General features: G+C 40.8%; 1 protein-coding gene across 1 annotated transcript in view; it reads right to left on the bottom strand.

Annotated features, from left to right (window-relative positions):
* The window catches only part of CYP3A26 (cytochrome P450 3A26), a 37862-nt gene extending 18623 nt beyond the window's left edge, over nucleotides 1-19239 (bottom strand). Inside the window, 6 exon segments of the mRNA NM_001003338.1 lie at nucleotides 1141-1229; nucleotides 1476-1589; nucleotides 8847-8946; nucleotides 11396-11448; nucleotides 13356-13449; nucleotides 19088-19239. Coding sequence (NP_001003338.1) covers nucleotides 1141-1229; nucleotides 1476-1589; nucleotides 8847-8946; nucleotides 11396-11448; nucleotides 13356-13449; nucleotides 19088-19158 — 521 coding nt within the window. The 5' untranslated portion in view covers nucleotides 19159-19239.
* Nucleotides 19240-20529: the final 1290 nt, after the last annotated feature.

Raw genomic sequence — 20529 nt, forward strand, 5'->3', positions numbered from 1 at the left:
CTCTTTACTATCCTTATCCAACATTTGCAGCAAGAAGTACATGTAGATTCTAATGTCCAGGCAAGACAAGAGCCACACTTCCACCTGCTGGATCATCTGAAGAGTCTATATCCCATCACATTCATTCATGAGATGTTCACGAGTTATCAGTGATTCAGCTCACCTTGTCCTGGGGGTGATGGGGTCTCTAGGGCAAGTTAGACGGACTTCTGAGATCAAGAAGCTTGATCTCAGCCATGGAGATCTAGAGACCCAAAGATGGAGGGCTAGAGATCTAGTCATGGAGGGCTAGAGATCCAAAGATGGATAATTTACAGTAGTGTGTTTTGAGAATGGGCAATAGAAGGTAATAATCACAGTATCTGAGCAGGACAAATAGTGGAATAATTAACCCTTCCTCAGGGAGTCAAGAAAGTTGAAACTGATCTGGATCCTCTCTTACCACAGTCTCTATGTTCAGAGCTGATTCCTCAATAGTATGTTACAGAACACCAACACCCTGTTCTGTGCTGCCAGGAACATCACCTCCCTTCTCTATACTCCTGCTAAGTCTCCTGAATGACCCACTCTGTCTCAGCTGCAGTGATCCGAGATTGCCCTGGGGACTCACTCACTTCTGGAAAATAGAAGAACTAGGAATGTTATTACTTTAAAAATACATACTAATTCACACCAAAATTGATCTTAAGAGTTAATATTTAGTATTTTGCTAATATCTGCAACAAAATCAGGAAGGGGTTTAAGTTGTTCCAAATTCCACATGAAAACTTCCCCACCCAGTGCCCACAATCTGTACCAAGTGCTCTCCACCCCCCGCCCCCACCATTCCATACCTCCTACACTCAAAGATTTGGTACAATCATGTTTTCTTTATTCAAGCATATATTTTTGTCTTCCAGGGTATTCAAGGTAACATTATAGCAGATAAATTAATCCTGCCTCATGTGCACAAAAGAAGACCCTCTCCCTCCTGGCTGCTCTGCCTTTTTAGGTGAGCTACCTCTCCTTGGCTGGCCCATTGTTGTAACACCACACGTCTACTTCAGCTGTGGTAACTAAACAGTGGGAATTGGGCTCTGTGGCAGCAGTTGGAAAGTGTCGTGACAGAGTTGGAATCCCAGAAGCTGCACTCCTACTTACTCTTTCAAGTTGATGGCCTTGCCTTTCTCTGCCTCCTTCCTCAGGTTGTTCACCAACACATCTCCATACTGGTCAATGATGGGGAACATCTACACACAAAGTACACCACCTGAAGTTAAATCCAAAACCCGAGTACTAGAATGACATGACTTTCACAAGCATGTAGCTATAAGGGACATTTAATAACAAATTTTATCATATTTCTTCCAGGAGATGAAGATAAAAAGACTATTTTTAGGAAGCCCAAATGCAGCAGATGGACTATGATCTCATTTTATATTTATTCCCAGGTGTATTCCTTTACTTCCTAATTAAAAGTCTTCTTCTTTTCTTACTTCCTTGAGCTTTCCAGTGGTGAAGGTTGGAGACAGCAAAGTTCGTATTCTCTTCCACTCTTCATCCTCAGACAGAGAGATCGCACTTTTCATAAATCCCACTGGACCAAGAGTCTAGAGTCAAAGCAAAACATTTTGCCCTAAATAAGTTTTAGAAGTCTCAAAGGTTGCGGAAAGTTTGTTAAATGGGAAGAAATTATTAAACAAATCTTTAGTGACCATTGACTTAGTAGAAGGGCTTTTGCCAGATGCTCGATACATATTTGTTCCCAGTGCAGTGCTTCCTGCAAGGCTGAAGGCGGCATCTAGCTACCTGTAGTATTTCCAGCCCTTATATTCCAATCTCCTTTTCGGTGTAAATGTGGTATGGGAAAATTTGGTAGGGAAACCACTCCTTCAGGGGAATTCACATGATTAACACCTACTATATTCTCCTAAGCTGTGCAGAATGGAATTGGATTGATGGAAGATAGTCAGATAGCCTTGTCAACTGTAAGTTGCTTCTACCAGTTCTGTCTTTACATGTATCTAAAGCGTGAGTATCTCAAAAAAACAGATTTCTTGATATGGTGGGTTTTATAGAAAAAAAATGTAGTTAACACTAAAAAAGATTAGGAATCCATTTGCTATTATGAAGAAATGATGCAATTACATGGAAATCTTTCCCCCCTGTATTGTCCCCAAAGAGACAGAAGGAAAAAATATAATTATATTTCTTAGCTTAGGACTGGCCTACAAAGCCAACCAGCTGGAAACTTTCCTCCAGCTTCCAAAACCATATATTTTTTTCTGGGTCCAGCACTCTATTTTATTTCTTTAGAATATCAGTTGCGGGCAGCCAGGGTGGCTCAGTGGTTTAGCACCTCCTTCAGCCCAGGGCGTGATCGTGGAGACCCAGGGTCGAGTCCCACATCGACCTGCATGTGGGATCCCTGCATGGAGCCTACTTCTCCCTCTGCTGTGTCTCTCTCTCTCTCGAGTAAATAAATAAAATCTTTAAAAAATAATTATAATAAAAGAATATCAGTTGCAAAGCTGTTCTGATTTTTAAAAAACATCAACTCTTTTCTCTTTGAAGACAAAATGATGCATTAAATTCAGTAAGACACCTTGCAAATTCGACACATGACATTTATGGTTTGGAAAAAGTCATGTACTACTGAAATAAATGTTTGACTGAGAAATACAAAATTAATTTAAACTGTATCTGTCCAGTGGTTGAATTTTTTGGTACATTTTTTATTGGAGTTCGATTTGCCAACATATAGTATAACACCCAGTGCTTGTCCCATCAAGAGGCCCCTTCAGTGTTTGTCACCCAGTCACCCCAACCCCCCATGCCCAATTCTCCTTCCACTACCCCTTGTTTGTTTCCCAGAGTTAGGGGTCTCTCAAGTTCTGTCACCTTCTTTGATATTTCCCACTCATTTTCTCTCCTTTCCCCTATAATCCCTTTCACTATTTCTTATATTCCCTGAATGAATGAAACTATATAATACTTGTCCTCCGAATGACTTACTTCACTCAGCATTACCCTCCAGTTTTATCCACGTTGAAGCAAATGGTGGGTATTTGTGTTTCTAATGGCTGAGTAATATTCCATCATATATATATATATATTTATATATACCACATTTTATTTATCCATTCATCTTTCGATGGACACCGAGGCTCCTTCCACAGTTTGGCTATTGTGAACATTGCTGCTATAAACACTGGGGTGCGGGTGTCTCGGTTTTTCACTACATCTGTATCTTTGGGGTAAATCCCCAGAAATGCAGTTACTGAGTCGTAGGAGTCGTAGGGTAGTTCTTTTTTTAACTCTGAGGAATCTCCACACAGTTTTCCAGAGTGGCTATACCAGTTCACATTCCCACCAAGAGTACAAGAGGGTTCAGATGTTTCCAAAATCATTTCACAATAAAAACTCATAGACTAAGAACAGAGGAACACTTCAACTTAATAAAGAGCATCAAAAAATTTTATGCCTAATGACGAAATCACCTCAATGATGAAAGACTGACGTGATATTATCAAGATTATGAGACAGGTCACTCATCCTCTGTCATTCCACAAAGAACAACAATTAGACAGCTATCTACAAGCAAAAATAGGCCTAAGAGCTGTGAGTCCATTTAAGAAGTTTCAACAGCACAGTGATCAAAATCCTGAAGATATAGCAGCAATGTCCACAATAGCCAAACTGTGGAAGGAGCCTCGGTGTCCATCAAAAGATGGATGAATGGATAAAGAAGATGTGGTATATATATATATACAATGGAATATTACTCAGCCATTAGAAATGACAAATACCCACCACTTGCTTCAACGTGGATAGAACTGGAGGGTATTACGCTGAGTGAAGTAAGTAAATTGGAGAAGGACAAACATTATATGGTCTCATTCATTTGGGAAATATAAAAAATAATGAAAGGGAATAAAGGGGAAAGGAGAGAAAATGAGTGGGAAATATCAGTGAGGGTGACAGAACATGAGAGACTCCTAACTCTGGGAAGTGAACAAGGGGTAGTGAAAAGGGAGGTGGGCAGGGGGATGGGGTGATGAGCACCGAGGGGGCACTTGACAGGATGAGCACTGGGTGTTATGCAATATGTTGACAAATCGAACTCCAATTAAAAAAGTATACCAAAAAATCCTGAAGATAACTACAAAAAAAGTAGAGAAAATAGCTTCATTTTGCCTGCATCACTCCATGACCCAGGCCAGCACTGCTCAGCATCAAGAGGATACTCCTTGACCTGAGATACTTCCCAGTCCTGGGGAACAGCAGAGAGAACATTAGACTCAGCCCTTCAGGACATGATACAAATGACCTGCTTTAGTTTCAAACCTCCAGAGATCGGCAGAGTTGACACATCTAGACATGGCTAGGATCAAAGAAGACCAAGACTACCAGCATTAGCCATGTGGCATGAGTGACCATGATTCTCTGAGTCCTTTACTGCAGAGGACCCTAGCAGCCTTAACTGCTTGAGAACCAACAGCCAGCCCAGCACTGTGTACCCTCTAAGATGTTGTTACTGATATTCCCACAGTTTTTCACATTTGCAGACTCCAGCTGCCCCAGACTCTTGCTTAGTTCCATCTACTCTCCCTTGAGTCACCTCAGCAGTGCCACCACCTATACCCTGAGCCTCAGAATCTCACCAAGGGAGCCTTGGCATATGTACAACATCATCCCAGGCCCATTAGCTTTCAGGTACCTGAGGCCATGCCTGACACCTGTCACTACACTGAACTGGCGCATGAGACCACAGCTAAACCCTGAATTTTATATCTACAAACTGCCAGTCCAAACTCCAGTCATGAACCCCCACTGCTGAGCATACAGTAGTGGCTAACCATAAAGCAACATGAGTGCACACAGAAAGCCCAGGCACGCAAAGTTACCTGGGTCCCACAGTTGGTCACAGTCCCCACTGCTCACCACAGCCCTGTTGGGGTATGTGCTTGCTTTCAGCCCCACAGCTGAGTGTGTGCATTGCATCAACTCTTTCTTTAAGAGATTTTATTTATTTATTCATGAGAGACACACACAAAGAGAGAGAGGGAGGGAGGGAGAGAGAGAGAGAGGCAGAGACACAGGCAGAGGGAGAAGCAGGCTCCATGCAGGGAGCCCGACGTGGGACTTGATCCCAGGTCTCCAGGATCACATCCAGGGCTGAGGGCGGCGCTACACCATTGAGCCACCAGGGCTGCCCTATTGCACCAACTCTTGCCACTCTTCTCCTTCCCTGGTCTCATGGCCCTGGATCTGGTGGTGTTTCTGAAGGCCCTGCAGCTACTAAGAACCCTCCACTCTACTTGCTGTTAAGGATCATGCAGTTGCTGAACCAACCATGACCTCTTGGATTATTTCAAATTATCCAGTCCAAGTGGGGGGCGGGGAGAGGGAAGGAAAGAACTTGGGGGAAAAGCCTACAGGACTTATAGGACACCATAAAGTGAAACAATATTCACATTATGGGAGCCCTAATAGAAGAAAGAAGTGGGCAGAATGCTGACTTAAAGGAACAATGGCTGAAAAATTCTCAAATCTAGGGAAATATATGGAAATCTTGGGATATGAAGGTTAGAGTTCCCTATCAGATTTAATCCCAAAAATACTTCATCAAGACATTGTAATAAAACTAAAATCAAAAATTAAAGACTAAGAAAAAATCGTGAAAGCAGTATGAGGAAAGGAGCTCATCACCTACGAGGTGACACCAGGAGGCTATCTGTGGATTCCTCAACAGAAATCTTAAAAGCCAGAAGAGAGTGAGTGATTTATTCAAAGTGCTTTAAAAAATATCAATCAAGAATACATTACCTTTAAACAAAAAATTTTAAAAAGGAATACCTTACCCAGAAAAACAGAGCTTTCAGAATTGAAAGATATTTCCAGACAAACAAATGTAGAAAGAACTCATCATAGGGATGCCTGGATGGCTCAGAAGTTCAGTGACTGCCTTTCACCCAGGGCATGATCCTAGTGTCCCGGGATTGAGTCTCACATCGGGTCCCTGCATAAAGACTGCTTCTCCCTGTACCTGCGTCTCTACCGTTCTCTCTCTCTCTCTCTCTCTCTCTCTCTCTCTTGTGTCTCCCATGAATAAATAAATAAAATCTTTTAAAAATATATAAATAAAAAAAGAATTCATCATGACTAAACCTGCCTTACGAGAAATACTAAAGGGAATTCTTCAAGCAAAAAAAAAAAAAAAAAGGACACTTGCTAGTAACATGAAATCACATTAAAGTATAAATCTCACTAGTAAATATAAATATAGTCAAATTCAGAACACAGTGATATTGTATTAAGATATGCAAATCACTTATGACTAGTGCAAAGTTAAAAGACAAATAATTTTGAAAACTCTAGCTAAAATAATTTGTGCACAATATAAAAATATGTAAATTATGACAACAAAAATATAAAACTGGTGGTGAAGGAGTAAAAGCATTGAGATTTGAATGTAATCAAAGCTAAGTTCTTATTAGCTTAAATAGATGGTTATATGTAAGATGTTTTATGTAAGCCTCCTGGTAACTGCAAAGCAAAAAATCTAGAGTAGATATGGAAAGGATAAAGAGAAAACAATCAAAGCATGTCATTATTTTTAAAAAACCATGAAATTACAAGAGAAGATAGAAAGAAGGGACAATTGATCTATGAAACACCTGGATTAATGAAATGACAATAGTAAATACTTACCTACCAATAACTACTTTAAATGTAAGTGGACAGATGAGTGGATAAAGAAAATGAAATATTACTCAGGCTTAAAAAGGAAGGAAATCTTGCCATTTCCAAACATGGATGAACCTGAATAACATGGACAACAGGGTAGGAGCACTAAACCAGACACAGAAGGACAGGTATCCCATGATCTCACTTATAAGTGGAATCTAGAAAAATAAAGTCAAGCTCAGTACCAGAGGGTAGAATGGTAATTATCACAGACTGGGAGGAGGGCAAAGGACAGATAGAAATCAAGCAGTACAAACTTTTAGTTATAAGATGAATAAGTTCTGGAAACTGAATATATTACATGGTGATATTAATCACTAATAATGTGCTGTATACTTGAATTTGCTTTAAAAGCAGATCTTAGGGGCACCAGGGTGGCTCAGTGGTTGAGCGTCTGCCTTTGGCTCAGGTATGATCCCAGGGTCCTGGGATTGAGTCCCACATCAGGTTTCCCATGGGGAGCCTGCTTCTCTCTCTGACTATGCCTCTGCCTCTCTCTGTGTCTCTCATGAATAAATGAATAAAATGATTTTAAAAAATAAAATAAAAGTAGATCTTACATGTTCTTACCACACACAAGACACACATATACAAAGTAAATCTGAGTGGTGATTGATCTATTAATTCATTTGTCATAATCACTTTACAATGTATACATAAATAAAAACATCATGCTTAAATATATACAGTTTCCATTATAAAAATATATATTAAAATGTTTAAATGGTTTCAGAACAAAAAAAAGTCCACTCCCACCACTCCTATTTTTAACATCATACTAGAATCCTAGCTAATGCAATAAGACAAAACAAATAAATAAAAGGCATACAGATTAGAAAGATAAAAATTGGAGTGTTCCTATTTCAGGTGACCTAATTGTCAATGTAGAAAATCTTGAGGAATACGAAAAAGAACTTGAGATGTGTATTTAACAAAATATATATGGTTTTCCTGTGCTGAGAACTAAATGTTGGTGAAAAGAATCAAAGAATACCTAAATAAACACATATTGTGTTTGTGCATTGAAAGACATGACATAGTAAAGACATAGATTTTGCACAAATGATTGGTAGGTCTAAATCATGTCTTACAAAATCCTGGCAAATATTATATAAACACAGATAGGCTAATTCTAAATTTGGAAAGGCAAAGGAGCTAGAATACCTAAAACAATTCCAACAAAAATAAAATGGGAGGAATCACTGTTCATGACGTTGAGACTTACTATATAGCTACGGTAATCAAGAGACGGTGGCACCAGTAGAAGGATAGATACAGAGATCAATGAACAGAAGAGAATGAAAAATAGGTACACACACACATAGGCCCAACTCAGTTTTGATACTGGTAGAAAAACAATTCAATGGAGGAAGTACAGCCTTTTCACAAATGGTGCTGGAGCACTTAGACATCCATAGGCCAAAACCAAAGATCTTTGGCCTAAACTTCACATCTCTCATTAACACTAAAAATTGACACAAAATGTTAAATGTGAAACATAAGAAGATATGAGTTTACACTATAAATATAAAACGTAAAACTATATACTTAAATGTAACACATTTGCTTGGAGAAAATCCTTGAGACTTATGGCTAGGTGAAGATTTTTCAAACTTGATGCTTAAGTCACAATCCATAAAAGGAAAAGAAAGGATAAAGTAGCCTTATCAAAATAATTTAAGAAGTGTTTGCTCTGCTGAAGACTCTGAGTCAATGAAAAGACAAGTTACACACCATGCCTATTAAAGAATAGGAAGAAGGAGAGTTCCAGGGGTGGAACAGCTCTGTAACATCCTTGGAGTGGTGGATTCAAAAGTCTACATGTAAGATAAATGTTCAGAGAGCAGCACACACACACACACACACACACACACACACACACACACATACACAAATGAGTACATATAAAACTGTTGACAACTGAGTAAGCTCTGTGGCTGGAACCAATGTCAATTTTGACTTGGACCTTGTACTATAGTTATGCAGGATCTTACCTTAGAGGAAACAGCTTGAAGGTTACATGGGACATCCTGTGACAACTTCTTGTGAATCTATTCTTATTTCAAAATAAAAGTTTTATGAATAACTATGTAAATTTAAAATAAACCCATGCCTACCCGCCGGTTTGTGAAGACAGAATAACATTCTTTCACTAGTACTGTTTTGATCATGTCCGGATCTGTGATAGCCAGCACAGGCTGTCGCCCATCATAAAACCTGTGTTGGGAAAACAGATGTGATTATACGTAACATGTTAGTTTTTGCAGCTGCAGCCATGCCTAGCAGTCCAGACTTTTATCCTCGTGGTACCTAATCCATTCTCTGAGATTAGGGTTAGAAATAACATTAGAACATTTATTGAGTATACATGCGTACGTGGATAGTTCCTGGACCATTCTCCACGGTTTTTTCTATGTTTAAAATATCTCAAATATTTTAGAATTATGTCAAGCATTTCAAATAATTTATCAAATATTATTAAAGAGGAAGTTAGGTTGGTAAATAACTGAAGGCAAGTAAATCATCTAGGAACAGAAAAAAAAAAAAAAAGGAGAATCCACCTACCCAGTCACTAAAAATTGTAATGTTGAAGATATATCAAACACATGAAAGGCATGTGATAGAATATTAGATGAAGATTGTGCACACACTAATCACACATATGGAAGATGTGTCTACAAATGAAAAGACTTAGAATGCTCAAAAAGCGATGGCAATATTATAAATTATATCCTTGCCCTATTTTCTAAAATATGCTTCCTAGTTACATTTGAAAGGAAATATTATTTTAAATCTTAAGAGAGGTCCTTGAGAGCATTAAATCAGAAAAATTTGATACAAAAATAGAATTTAAAAACACAGAAAAACACATATAACTCATTTTAGATATATTTCTTTTTTATTGCTTATATTTTTTCATATATGTGGGTTCCAAGTGGAAGTTCCTTGGGCTTCATGTAGGTGACAACCCATAGCATTAGGGCAAGCCAACTTTTGGATATGTCTCACACAAAGCTGACTGTATGTGATCTGTCCAAATCCTGTCTGACTTCCTGTCTGTCAGTATGATCTACCTGTTAATAGGAATCTGTCACCAGCATCAGGTTATTATAAGCTTAGTTACACCATAAATAAAATTTCTTTTGTTTCCACTATAAATCATTTGCATTTATTGAAACATAGTGAAAGATTTTCCACAAGTCTCCTGTTATTTCTTTGACATCACAGAGGAATCTCAAATGGTTTTGTGATCACATCTAAAATGGATGAGATCGCTACACTAAATGCTACTATCTCAAATGGCATTCTAAAATTCAGAAGGTTTCAGGGGTGAAGACAACATTTAGTGTTGATGCAGTGATAGAAATTACTGAGGGGGCACTTATGTCAGCTCTTCCAGCAGCCTGATCATAAGTCTTGGATGATTCCCCTTGTCTCATCATGTTCGTTCAAAACATGTGGATGGACAAGGAACAGTGGTTTTGTGTTACTCTTTATATTCATCCCTAATATTGTTTCCACTACCAGTTAAATTCAGATTCTTGGGACCCAGCCCACATCCTTCAGATTTGGCATTCCTGGGGATGGAAACGAATCTGCATTTCTTTATACATTTTTTAATCTTTATTTTTACATTTTTTAATCTTTATTTTTACATTTTCTAATCTTTAATTTAAATTCAATTTGCCAACATATAGTATAACACCCAGTACTCATCCCAACAAGTGCTCTCCTCATTGCCTATCACCATCCCCCCTCCACCTCCTCTTCCTCAACCCTTTACTTGTTTCCCAGAGTTAGGAGTCTCTCATGGTTTGTCTCCCTCTCTAATTTTTCCCACTCAGTTTCCCTCCTTTCCCTTATAATCCTTTCACTATTTCTTATATTCCATGTATGAGAAAAACTATATGATGATTGTCCTTCTCCGATTGGCTTATTTCACTCAGCACAATACCCTCCAGTTCCATCCACTGGAAGCATCCATTGAAGCAAATGGTGGGTATTTGTCTCTGAAACATTGGGACACCTGCACCCTGATGTTCATAGCAGCAATGTCAAAAATAGCCAAACTGTGGAAAGAGTCACGATGTACTTTGACAGATGTATGGATAAAGAAGATGTGGTACATATATGCAATGGAATATGACTCAACAATCCTTTTTTACTCTTGTAAAAAAAACAAGAGCATTTTTAACAAGCTCTCCTAGGAGGTCTTATCCACAGCCAAGATGAGAACCAAGTACTAAGGACAGAACTGGGGCTACAGATGTAAGACTGGATCCATCCAGAGCTGATAAGTACTGAATATAGGAAGGGGCAGTGGAGCTGAACCAGGGTGATTCAGAGATCTATCTTCTTTCAGCTCCATCATGTTGCTATGGGCCATGCCACTCAGAGACATTCGATTTCTAAGGATGTGATCAGAGAAGATAAAGAGGTGCAGAGTGATACAACACTGGCTGTGATCATCACATCACCACACTATACTCCCTAGGTCTGGTTCATACTTAGACCCGCACACCTGGTAACACATGGGATTTCAGGAAGGGAGACTCAGAAGCTTTACCACAGCAGGCTTCATTCCTAGTGACTCTCAACAAACTATCTACACCACAGGGGCCTCATCACAACAAGCCTATCCAATAGAAAGTTCCAGAATACTCACCCCCACATTCTTCCATACTTACTAAAACATTTCATGTCAAAAACATAAAAACCCTGCAAGAAGAAACAAAACATATTACTCACCTAAATGTTTAAGCCCTATGTGTAACAGGGACCAATATGACTTAGATTGCATGAAATAAGGCTTACTACCTCCCACTGGCAGAGGGAAGCTCTGATTTATAGGCATCTTACAGGAAAGGAAAGAAAACAGAAGAGATCCTGGAAGAGAGAATTTCAAGTCCCTCTTGAATTCTCTATGAGTATTGTAGATACTGGACATCTTACCCTGTCTCTGAGGACTGTGTAACCCCTGTCTGTCTGATGTGTTTGGCTTGTGTGTGTCTTTTCTCTAAATCTCAGAACCCTCTGAAATACTACCTCGGAGCCACATGGGAAAATGGGAGCTGAGGAAAGTGAGCATGGCCTCCACACGCTGAACACCCAGTTACCACTCTGTTCATTGATCAATATGAGCCCTATGAGATGTCAGTGGATTTAGGGTATTAAGACACCAGCGGCCTCTTTTAATCTAGCAGTTGTACAAATTCTAACACTATTGTTGACTGAACAAATGAGAGATGAATGAATGAATGACAAGGTGGAATCCCGTTCCGGTCCACCATCTCAACATGGAAAAGGGGATAATGCCACCACTCAACAAAGGGCAAAACAAACTAAAACACTTGATATGACTTCTCACTTCTATCACTTAAAACAAAACAAGACACTTCCTGTCCCTAAGTTTCAACTGTGATTTTGATGTTTTAACCATGAAAACAGGGTCCCATAAATGTGGCTTTTGGGATATAGGTACTAAGGAATTGATCTAGGGCAAGTGGAAAAGAAATTATTGCTTTTTTGGAAAGAAAAAGCCCAGGAAGTTCTGAGACAGTAATTGGGCAACGGAGGGTCTCAGCAGGGAGAACTGAGATCTGGGAAACCAGCCTCACATCTGTGGGAAAAGAACTCCACACCAGAAAGCAGCCTGCAGATGAGACTCTGCCTGCTGGCCTTCTGGACGTGAGCTCCTAACCTTCTATGCAGGGCCTGAACCTTGGACGAGGCACCAAAGCTGGATTAGCCACAACAGCTCTATGAACATCAGTCTGTGTGTCTTCTAGTACACTCCATTCAGTATATTAACTTCTTAATAAATTTGTCAAAGCATTTCTTTTCTAGTGATTTTGTATAAGTGGTTCTACCTTTGTATGAAAAACAACATATATACACACAACTCATTCAAAGGTTAAATTCTTTGGGTCAAGGTCAAGACAAGTACCATCTGCCCTTACCAAATCTCCCTCCCTCCTCAACTCACCCAGAAGTTACCTACAATGAAGGTAGAGAAGTAAAGCAGAGATCTCTGGTTCAACCTCTCAAATCCCAAGAGATGTCACCATTAGCAAAAGGAGAGTTAGGGCTTGGAAATAACTGCAGAGGCTTGGCAATGCTTGTGAAAATTCAACGATGTGCAAATTCCCCAAAGGTGAATCTTGGGCTTCCCAATAATCCGAAGTTCCAGAGCTCTCCAGGAAAACAAAAGGCTACCCAGAGCTTGTACGGTGAACATAAAGGTCTCACTCTGGCCTACAGCTTAGTGGACCACTAGCATGGACCCCCTTGATGCTTTTCTTCTCATACAGTATGATTATGCTCTCCTAGGAATCTGCACCTGCCAGAAACAAAAAGCCTCTTCACAATGCTAACAAGCTCGAATGTCAAGTTCCGTGTTGAATTAGCCAGAGAACTGGGCTGCCCACTGTGGCAAAACCTGAGGCTCAGAACAACAAACAATAATGCCCTGGGGTAGAACTAGCCATGTACTGTGTGCAGCCACTGACACCATTTATGGGAAGTCTGAAACCTAAGCACTTCCTCATGAGGAGGAGCATTTTTATTATGAAACTAAGCTGTGATTTGCAACCACAAGAAGAAAAAGAGGGAGATCAAACACTTACATTACGGTAGCCCAGAGCAGTTCCCACAAAAGGCAGAGGTGTTGGCCCAGGAATTCCCAGCTTCCTAAAAATCCCATGTGTGTAGGTCCCATACCTACAAAGTGAAAAGAAAGCCAGGTCACAGGGATGGTGGAATAGATGCTGGAGCTAGCCAGTCATTGACAGAGAACTGGGACAGGCAAGGGAGGGAGGTAACACGCAGGCAAGAAATAATGATAGCAATTTCAATGACAGTAACACACTTATTCATCATCTCCTTTGCCACCTTCACTATAAGACTCACGGAACAGGATAATTAGCTAAGAGCAGCTGAAAGCTTCATAGTCACAATCCTAAAGTGAAGATTTGATAAGTGTTTCAACAGTTGAGTGTGGAAAAGGTTCCTAAAAGGTTTATGCCAACTTCTTCCAGGAATTTCACTCATGCTTATTTAATAAATGATTCTTCCATAACTTTCTCTAGAGTGGAAGAGAAAAAAATTCTTTCTGCTCCAAAGATGATATTTTGCTTAATTATATTCACTCAGTGATAGAATGTTCATAAGAGCCTACTGTGAAAATGTTGATACAGCTTGCTCAAAGACTTCTGTGATTTTCCTTCCTTGTAGGACCTATCACTGTGTGAGATCTGGTCCTTCTTAATTATCTCTTCACTGAGACACTTTGAGCAATGACACTCTTGTCATTTCTATACAATGAAAACTGTGTCCAAGGCTCCACTGACCTCATAGAAAAGTGAGATACTTTTAGCTCTACCCAAGTCTCTGTTGTCAGGCACTCTGGTTCTCTTGAGCTACAGAGAAGGGGGACTGACAAATATGTGCCCTAAATGATTCCATATAAAAGAATCGGTAAGGAAACAATCCACTTCCAAACCATTCTTCCCATCGTGGCATCAGGTCCTTCAATCTGTGATACTCACCTGCTCAGCACACTCCCAGGTACACTCATTTTCTTTTCAAGATGGTTACTCACATAGCAGTTAGTTTACTGAATCTGTGTGTCAACTATCTCAGAAACCCATTATGGATGGTGCTTCCTATGGCAGGTTTGCCTACAATCATCTTTCATGTGATTAGGTGTTGCTGAGAAATGACAGCATTGAAGAGGAAGAGAGGCTGAGGTTGGTTCATAGGCAAATTTGAGGTTTGACCCATAAGGCAAATTAAGAAAGTATGGTGGGAAAGGATGATGAGTAGAAATGGTTCAACAAGCCTATATGTGATTTCAGCTACAAGAGGGTTTTCCAAAGTCCTGATACCTCCAGTGGACAGCAGAATACATGCTATACAACAAAAATTAGTAATGACAAATGTTATTTTTTTAAAGATTTTATTTATTCATTTTTTATAATAAATTTATTTTTTATTGGTGTTCAATTTGCCAACATATAGAATAACACCCAGTACTCATCCCGTCAAGTGCCCCCCTCAGTGCCCGTCACCCATTCACCCCCACCCCCCGCCCTCCTCCCCTTCCACCACCCCTAGTTCATTTCCCAGAGTTAGGAGTCTTTATGTTCTGTCTCCCATTCTGATATTTCCCACACATTTCTTCTCCCTTCCTTTCTATTCCCTTTCACTATTTTTTTAATAATAAATTTATTTTTTATTGGTGTTCAATTTACCAACATACAGAATAACACCCATGGTCATCCGGTCAAGTGCCCCCCTCAGTGCCCGTCACCCATTCACCCCCACCCCCCACCCTCCTCCCCTTCCACCACCCCTAGTTCCTTTCCCAGAGTTAGGAGTCTTTATGTTCTGTCTCCCTTTCTGATATTTCCCACACATTTCTTCTCCCTTCCCTTATATTCCCTTTCACTATTATTTATATTCCCCAAATGAATGAGAACATACACTGTTTGTCCTTCTCCGATTGACTTACTTCACTCAGCATAATACCCTCCAGTTCCATCCTCGTTGAAACAAGTGGTGGGTATTTGTCATTTCTAATGGCTGAGGAATATTCCATTGTATACATAAACCACATCTTCTTTACCCATTCATCTTTCGATGGACACCGAGGCCCCTTCCACAGTTTGGCTATTGTGGACATTGCTGCTAGAAACATCAGGGTGCAGGTGTCCCGGCGTTTCATTGCATCTGAATCTTTGGGATAAATCCCCAACAGTGCAATTGCTGGGTCATAGGGCAGGTCTATTTTTAACTCTTTGAGGAACCTTCACACAGTTTTCCAGAGTGGCTGCACCAGTTCACATTCCCACCAACAGTGTAAGAGGGTTCCCTTTTCTCCGCATCCTCTCCAACATTTGTGGTTTCCTGCCTTGTTAATGTTCCCCATTCTCACTGGTGTGAGGTGGTATCTCATTGTGGTTTTGATTTGTATTTCCCTGATGGCCAGTGATGCGGAGCATTTTCTCATGTGCGTGTTGGCCATGTCTATGTCATTCTCTGTGAGATTTCTCTTCATGTCTTTTGCCCATTTCATGATTGGATTGTTTGTTTCTTTGGTGTTGAGTTTAAGGAGTTCTTTATAGATCTTGGAAACTAGCCCTTCATCTGATACGTCTTTTGCAAATATCTTCTCCCATTCTGTAGGTTGTCTTTTAGTTTTGTTGACTGTATCCTTTGCTGTGCAAAAGCTTCTTATCTTGATGAAGTCCCAATAGTTCATTTTTGCTTTTGTTTCTTTTGCCTTCGTGGATGTATCTTGCAAGAAGTTACTGTGGCTGAGTTCAAAAAGGGTGTTGCCTGTGTTCTCCTCTAGGATTTTGATGGAATCTTGTCTCACATTTAGATCTTTCATCCATTTTGAGTTTATCTTTGTGTATGGTGAAAGAGAGTGGTCTAGTTTCATTCCCTTTCACTATTAATAAAATGTTATTTTTTTTTTATTTTTTTATTGGTGTTCAATTTACTAACATACAGAATAACACCCAGTGCCCGTCACCCATTCACTCCCACCCCCCGCCCTCCTCCCCTTCTACCACCCCTAGTTCGTTTCCCAGAGTTAGCAGTCTTTACGTTCTGTCTCCCTTTCTGATATTTCCCACACATTTCTTCCCCCTTCCCTTCTTTTCCCTTTCACTATTATTTATATTCCCCAAATGAATGAGAACATATAATGTTTGTCCTTCTCCGACTGACTTACTTCACTCAGCATAATACCCTCCTCGGTGTCCAACGAAAGATGAATGGATAAAGAAGATGTGGTTTATGTATACAATGGAATATTACTCAGCTATTAGAAATGATAAAATGTTATTTTTAATTGGAATGAAGACCTTCTCTCTTTTCTGGAGGTTAGCCTTTAAGGCAGTAGAAATTCCAGATATTCTGTACAAATCCAGCAACTCTTATATAATCAAATAAAACTCCAAAACTGCATTAAGGGATCAGCAGAGGCACCTCAGCTGGGCCCAGCTGGGTGTTTGGATCCTTCCTCCAGAACAGTTGGACACAGGAGCACCAACTGCCAGGAGACGGGGTAGCCTCAGTCTCACCTCCATTCCTTCCTTGCCATCACCACCACAACAAATCGGTTCCTGTTTTGTTTCCTACATGAGCTCCCAATTGAGGCAAAACTAGTGCGTGATGTGTCCCAAGGAAAGATCTTGTCTAGTGTCTAGACCCACATGGCACCATATGTCATGGAGGATAGGCCAGGAAAATTTTTCTGATTCTTTCCAGCTTCCCTCTTCTCGGTAGATTAATATTGCTTTTGGTACAAATGAAAGGGTTAAAATAAAGCCACTCATTTTTATTGCCTTTACGTTGCATTGCATGCAGAGGGCACTGTCTACAGCTACTGAATCTTGGCTACACCAGTGTCTTCTAAGTCTACAGTGTTGTTTACCTGGTGATGACAGTATCCAGTGACAGCCCCACTGCCAGACAGACCACACACACTGTGACTTATGACTTACATGGTAACCCTGACAACTGGCTGCAAGCAGATGAGATGCTAACCCTGTGGTCCATTGATGACCACATCAACGATCCTGTGGGACCAGGATCAAAAAGAATCTCTGGGAGATCTGCTCTGAGGAAAGAATATTCTCCCGCTCCATCCCCAGTCCTACCTGGATGCCTCTCACATCAGTACTGGCTCAGTCTCGCTACCCCCCTGTGCTGAGAGGTTAAAATAACCTCCCGGTCACATGTATTTAAAAATATATATGACCTATATCGCAGAACTACGTGTGTGTACACTAATTTCATATCCTCAACATCACTCTAGAAGATGTAGGTTATTTACACTCCTTTGTAGTAAAGGCTGAACCAATAGCCCTCTTGTATCTTTCAGAAAGAACATGCTGGAAAGCGTCTTATGTCAGAAAAAATCTATAATTAAATAGAATGAGATTAAACCACATGAACTGGGCAGCACGGGTGGCTTAGCGGTTTAGCACCGCCTTCGGCCCAGAGCCTGATCCTGGAGACCCAGGATCAAGTCCCACATCGGGCCCCCTGCATGGAGCCTGCTTCTCCCCCTGCCTGTGTCTCAGCCTCTGTGTGTGTGTGTGTGTGTGTCTCTCTCTCTGCCTCTCATGAATAAATAGATAGAATCTTTAAAAAAAAATAAACCACATGAATTAATCTTAAACGTCATCACACAAAAAATGTGTTGCCATAGCACCAGGGAATCCTAACCTTTCTCTCAGGAAATGAAAATGAGGTTTTCATGTTCTATGTTCTTGTCCTCATGATTTCCTATTGTTAAAGAAAGTGAAATTGAAACAGAGGTGAAACGTGACATGGACGGTCCGTCCCTACCCACACTGTGAAACTCAGTCTTTCCCAAACTGCTCCATGATGCTGGTAATCCCACCACTGAAAGGAATTCATATGCTAGATGTTTGGATTCCTCCTCCAGTATTGTAATATAAAGACAAAAACATATTTAAAATCCAAATTGGCTTTCAGGGCTCTTTCTTGTGGCTACTGGCAGATTTCATATTGGGGGTAAAGAAATCTCTATACTGATGTTAACCCTCCCAGAGGGGGGTTAACCCTCCCAGAGACTAGAAGGAAAAGTTGAAATGAATAACATTTTAAGAAATCTGCCAAGTCTCCTCAGCTGTAAAGATGCTCATTTAGGGGTAAGGAGTACTGTATATTATGGGGGGTAGGGGTGGGGAATGGTAAGTAGAAGCGCAGAAAAGAGGGAAGAGACCTTTGGGAAGAAGAAGATGAGACATCCTCAGCCCTCCTCCCCCAAAGACTGGTTGCACCAGGTGCCTTGTGTATATGATGCCTGGTGGTGGAGTGAGGGGAGCAGGAGCCACATGAGTGACACAAGCCCAATTCTTCTATAATGTCTCTTATAACAGACAGAAAGGAGAAGGTGAAGATAGTAAGACAAAGACCTAAGTCACTCCCTCTACCTCCAGAATCGTCACAGCTTGGAAAAGGGATGAGGACCCCAGAGCACAGGGACCTGTTGATTTTACCGTGCCTCAGCCAAATTCTACTTAATTAAACCAGGTCCCAATATATAGGCAATCAGAAGATCATCCCTAGGAGGAAATATCACTCTACCTTCTAGTTACAGAAGTTGGAGTCCAGTGTGGGGAGCACTTTTTCAGCAGATTTGGTAAGGCCAATAACAACCTCTTACGTGTTCCTAGTATGTATGAAGCATTCAACACAAGCTACATCCCCTTTGTTAACACTTTTGATCTTCAAAACAGAAAAGGAAAACAGGGTAGAGGCTAGTTAGCAACCCAAATCAAGGATACAGAGGCAATGAGCCTGGAAAGTTACTCACAGATAGAGGAGCACCAGGCTGATAGCCAGAAGAAGCCAGGTTTCTGTGGAAAAGCTTGGGATCAAGTCCATGACCACTCGTCCTCTGTGAATTCTCTGTACTTTCACTCAGCGGTGTGTGCTAGTCTTTGCTGGCCTTTTGTGCAGAGCTTCATTCCCACTTGTGGGGATTCAGTGAGACTGGAATATATATATACAGAAAGGGGGCAGGGCTGGAGCTACAGCCACCAGAAGGGTGACATGTGCTCCACCAGCAGGCAACCCCCCAGCCATGAGCATTGGCAAAGTAAGGTAAACAATTCCATTTTGATCTCCCATGAGTTCATACTCTGTGGAAATCAATAAACAACTCAGTGTCATCAGTAATCTCAAAGGTTACAGAAACTCATTAAAATCACTGTCCTTAACCCTCTAACCTGTCCTTGTCACCATGGTTCCCTGCACCCCTAAATATTTGAAATCCTTCAAACAAGCTAGGTCTACACATCTTTACCCATGTACTTTCCTCTGCCTACAAATGCTCCTGTGCCCCCTACAAGGATCCTACTCATCCTCCCACCCGGTTCCAATGGAATCCCCTCTGTTAGAGTCCTTCGTCACCAACTTACTTGAACAGACATAAGCACTTCCTTCTCTGGGAAATTCCTATTACCCCAACCCCAGTTCTATTGCTACCCTTTCTACCTTTGAGCCCCATTATGGTCTCACACCTATTTGCTTTACAGATAGAGAGCTTCTCAAGGGTGCAGTCTGGGTGTTCATCGACATTATGTCCCTAGTCACCTGCAAAGTGCTGTATGCTCAGAAGTTACCCAGAAAAGTTGGTAGAGTTGAGTTGGTAGAGGTGAAACTGCTAGGTTCCCTGTGTCCTTTCCATGTGGATCATTGGTGACCAGGCCACATTCCTGATGGGAGAGATCTGAGAACATAGCATCTGGAAATTGCACCTGCTCATTATCATCACTCTGACCCATGTTCTGTGTCTGCATGGCCTGAGAAACTGTGGATTATGTGGCATGACTCTGGAATCCCTGGGACAACACAGCCCTACAAATAGATAATTAAGAAAGAAGTGGCTGCAAGCTTGAATAGTAACAATGGGACCCAGGAAAAGTAGGAGAGAAAGTCCCAGGAATTCTGAAATATTTCTGCCCCTTTTGGTGCCTTCACTGGGCACCATTCAATAGGGTCATGATATTCCCTGTTTATAGATGTGGCAACTGAGACTCAGTGACTGCAATGAGCTTTCCAACAACCCATTGATCACAAGAACAAATTGTAAATAAGCAAACATGAAGAGAGACTGGAAAGTCTCCTGGGCTCTGAAACATCAGTATTCAATGCTTGCCCTTCCCTGGTAAGGGTCACTACATAAATAGTGAGATCCAGGCTGCAACAGCAAAGTGGTTAAATTTGTGTTCCTACCTCCACGGTGACCTGAAC

Source organism: Canis lupus, chromosome 6, assembly GCF_011100685.1.
Source record: "Canis lupus familiaris isolate Mischka breed German Shepherd chromosome 6, alternate assembly UU_Cfam_GSD_1.0, whole genome shotgun sequence".
NCBI classification, from domain to species: Eukaryota; Metazoa; Chordata; class Mammalia; order Carnivora; family Canidae; genus Canis; species Canis lupus.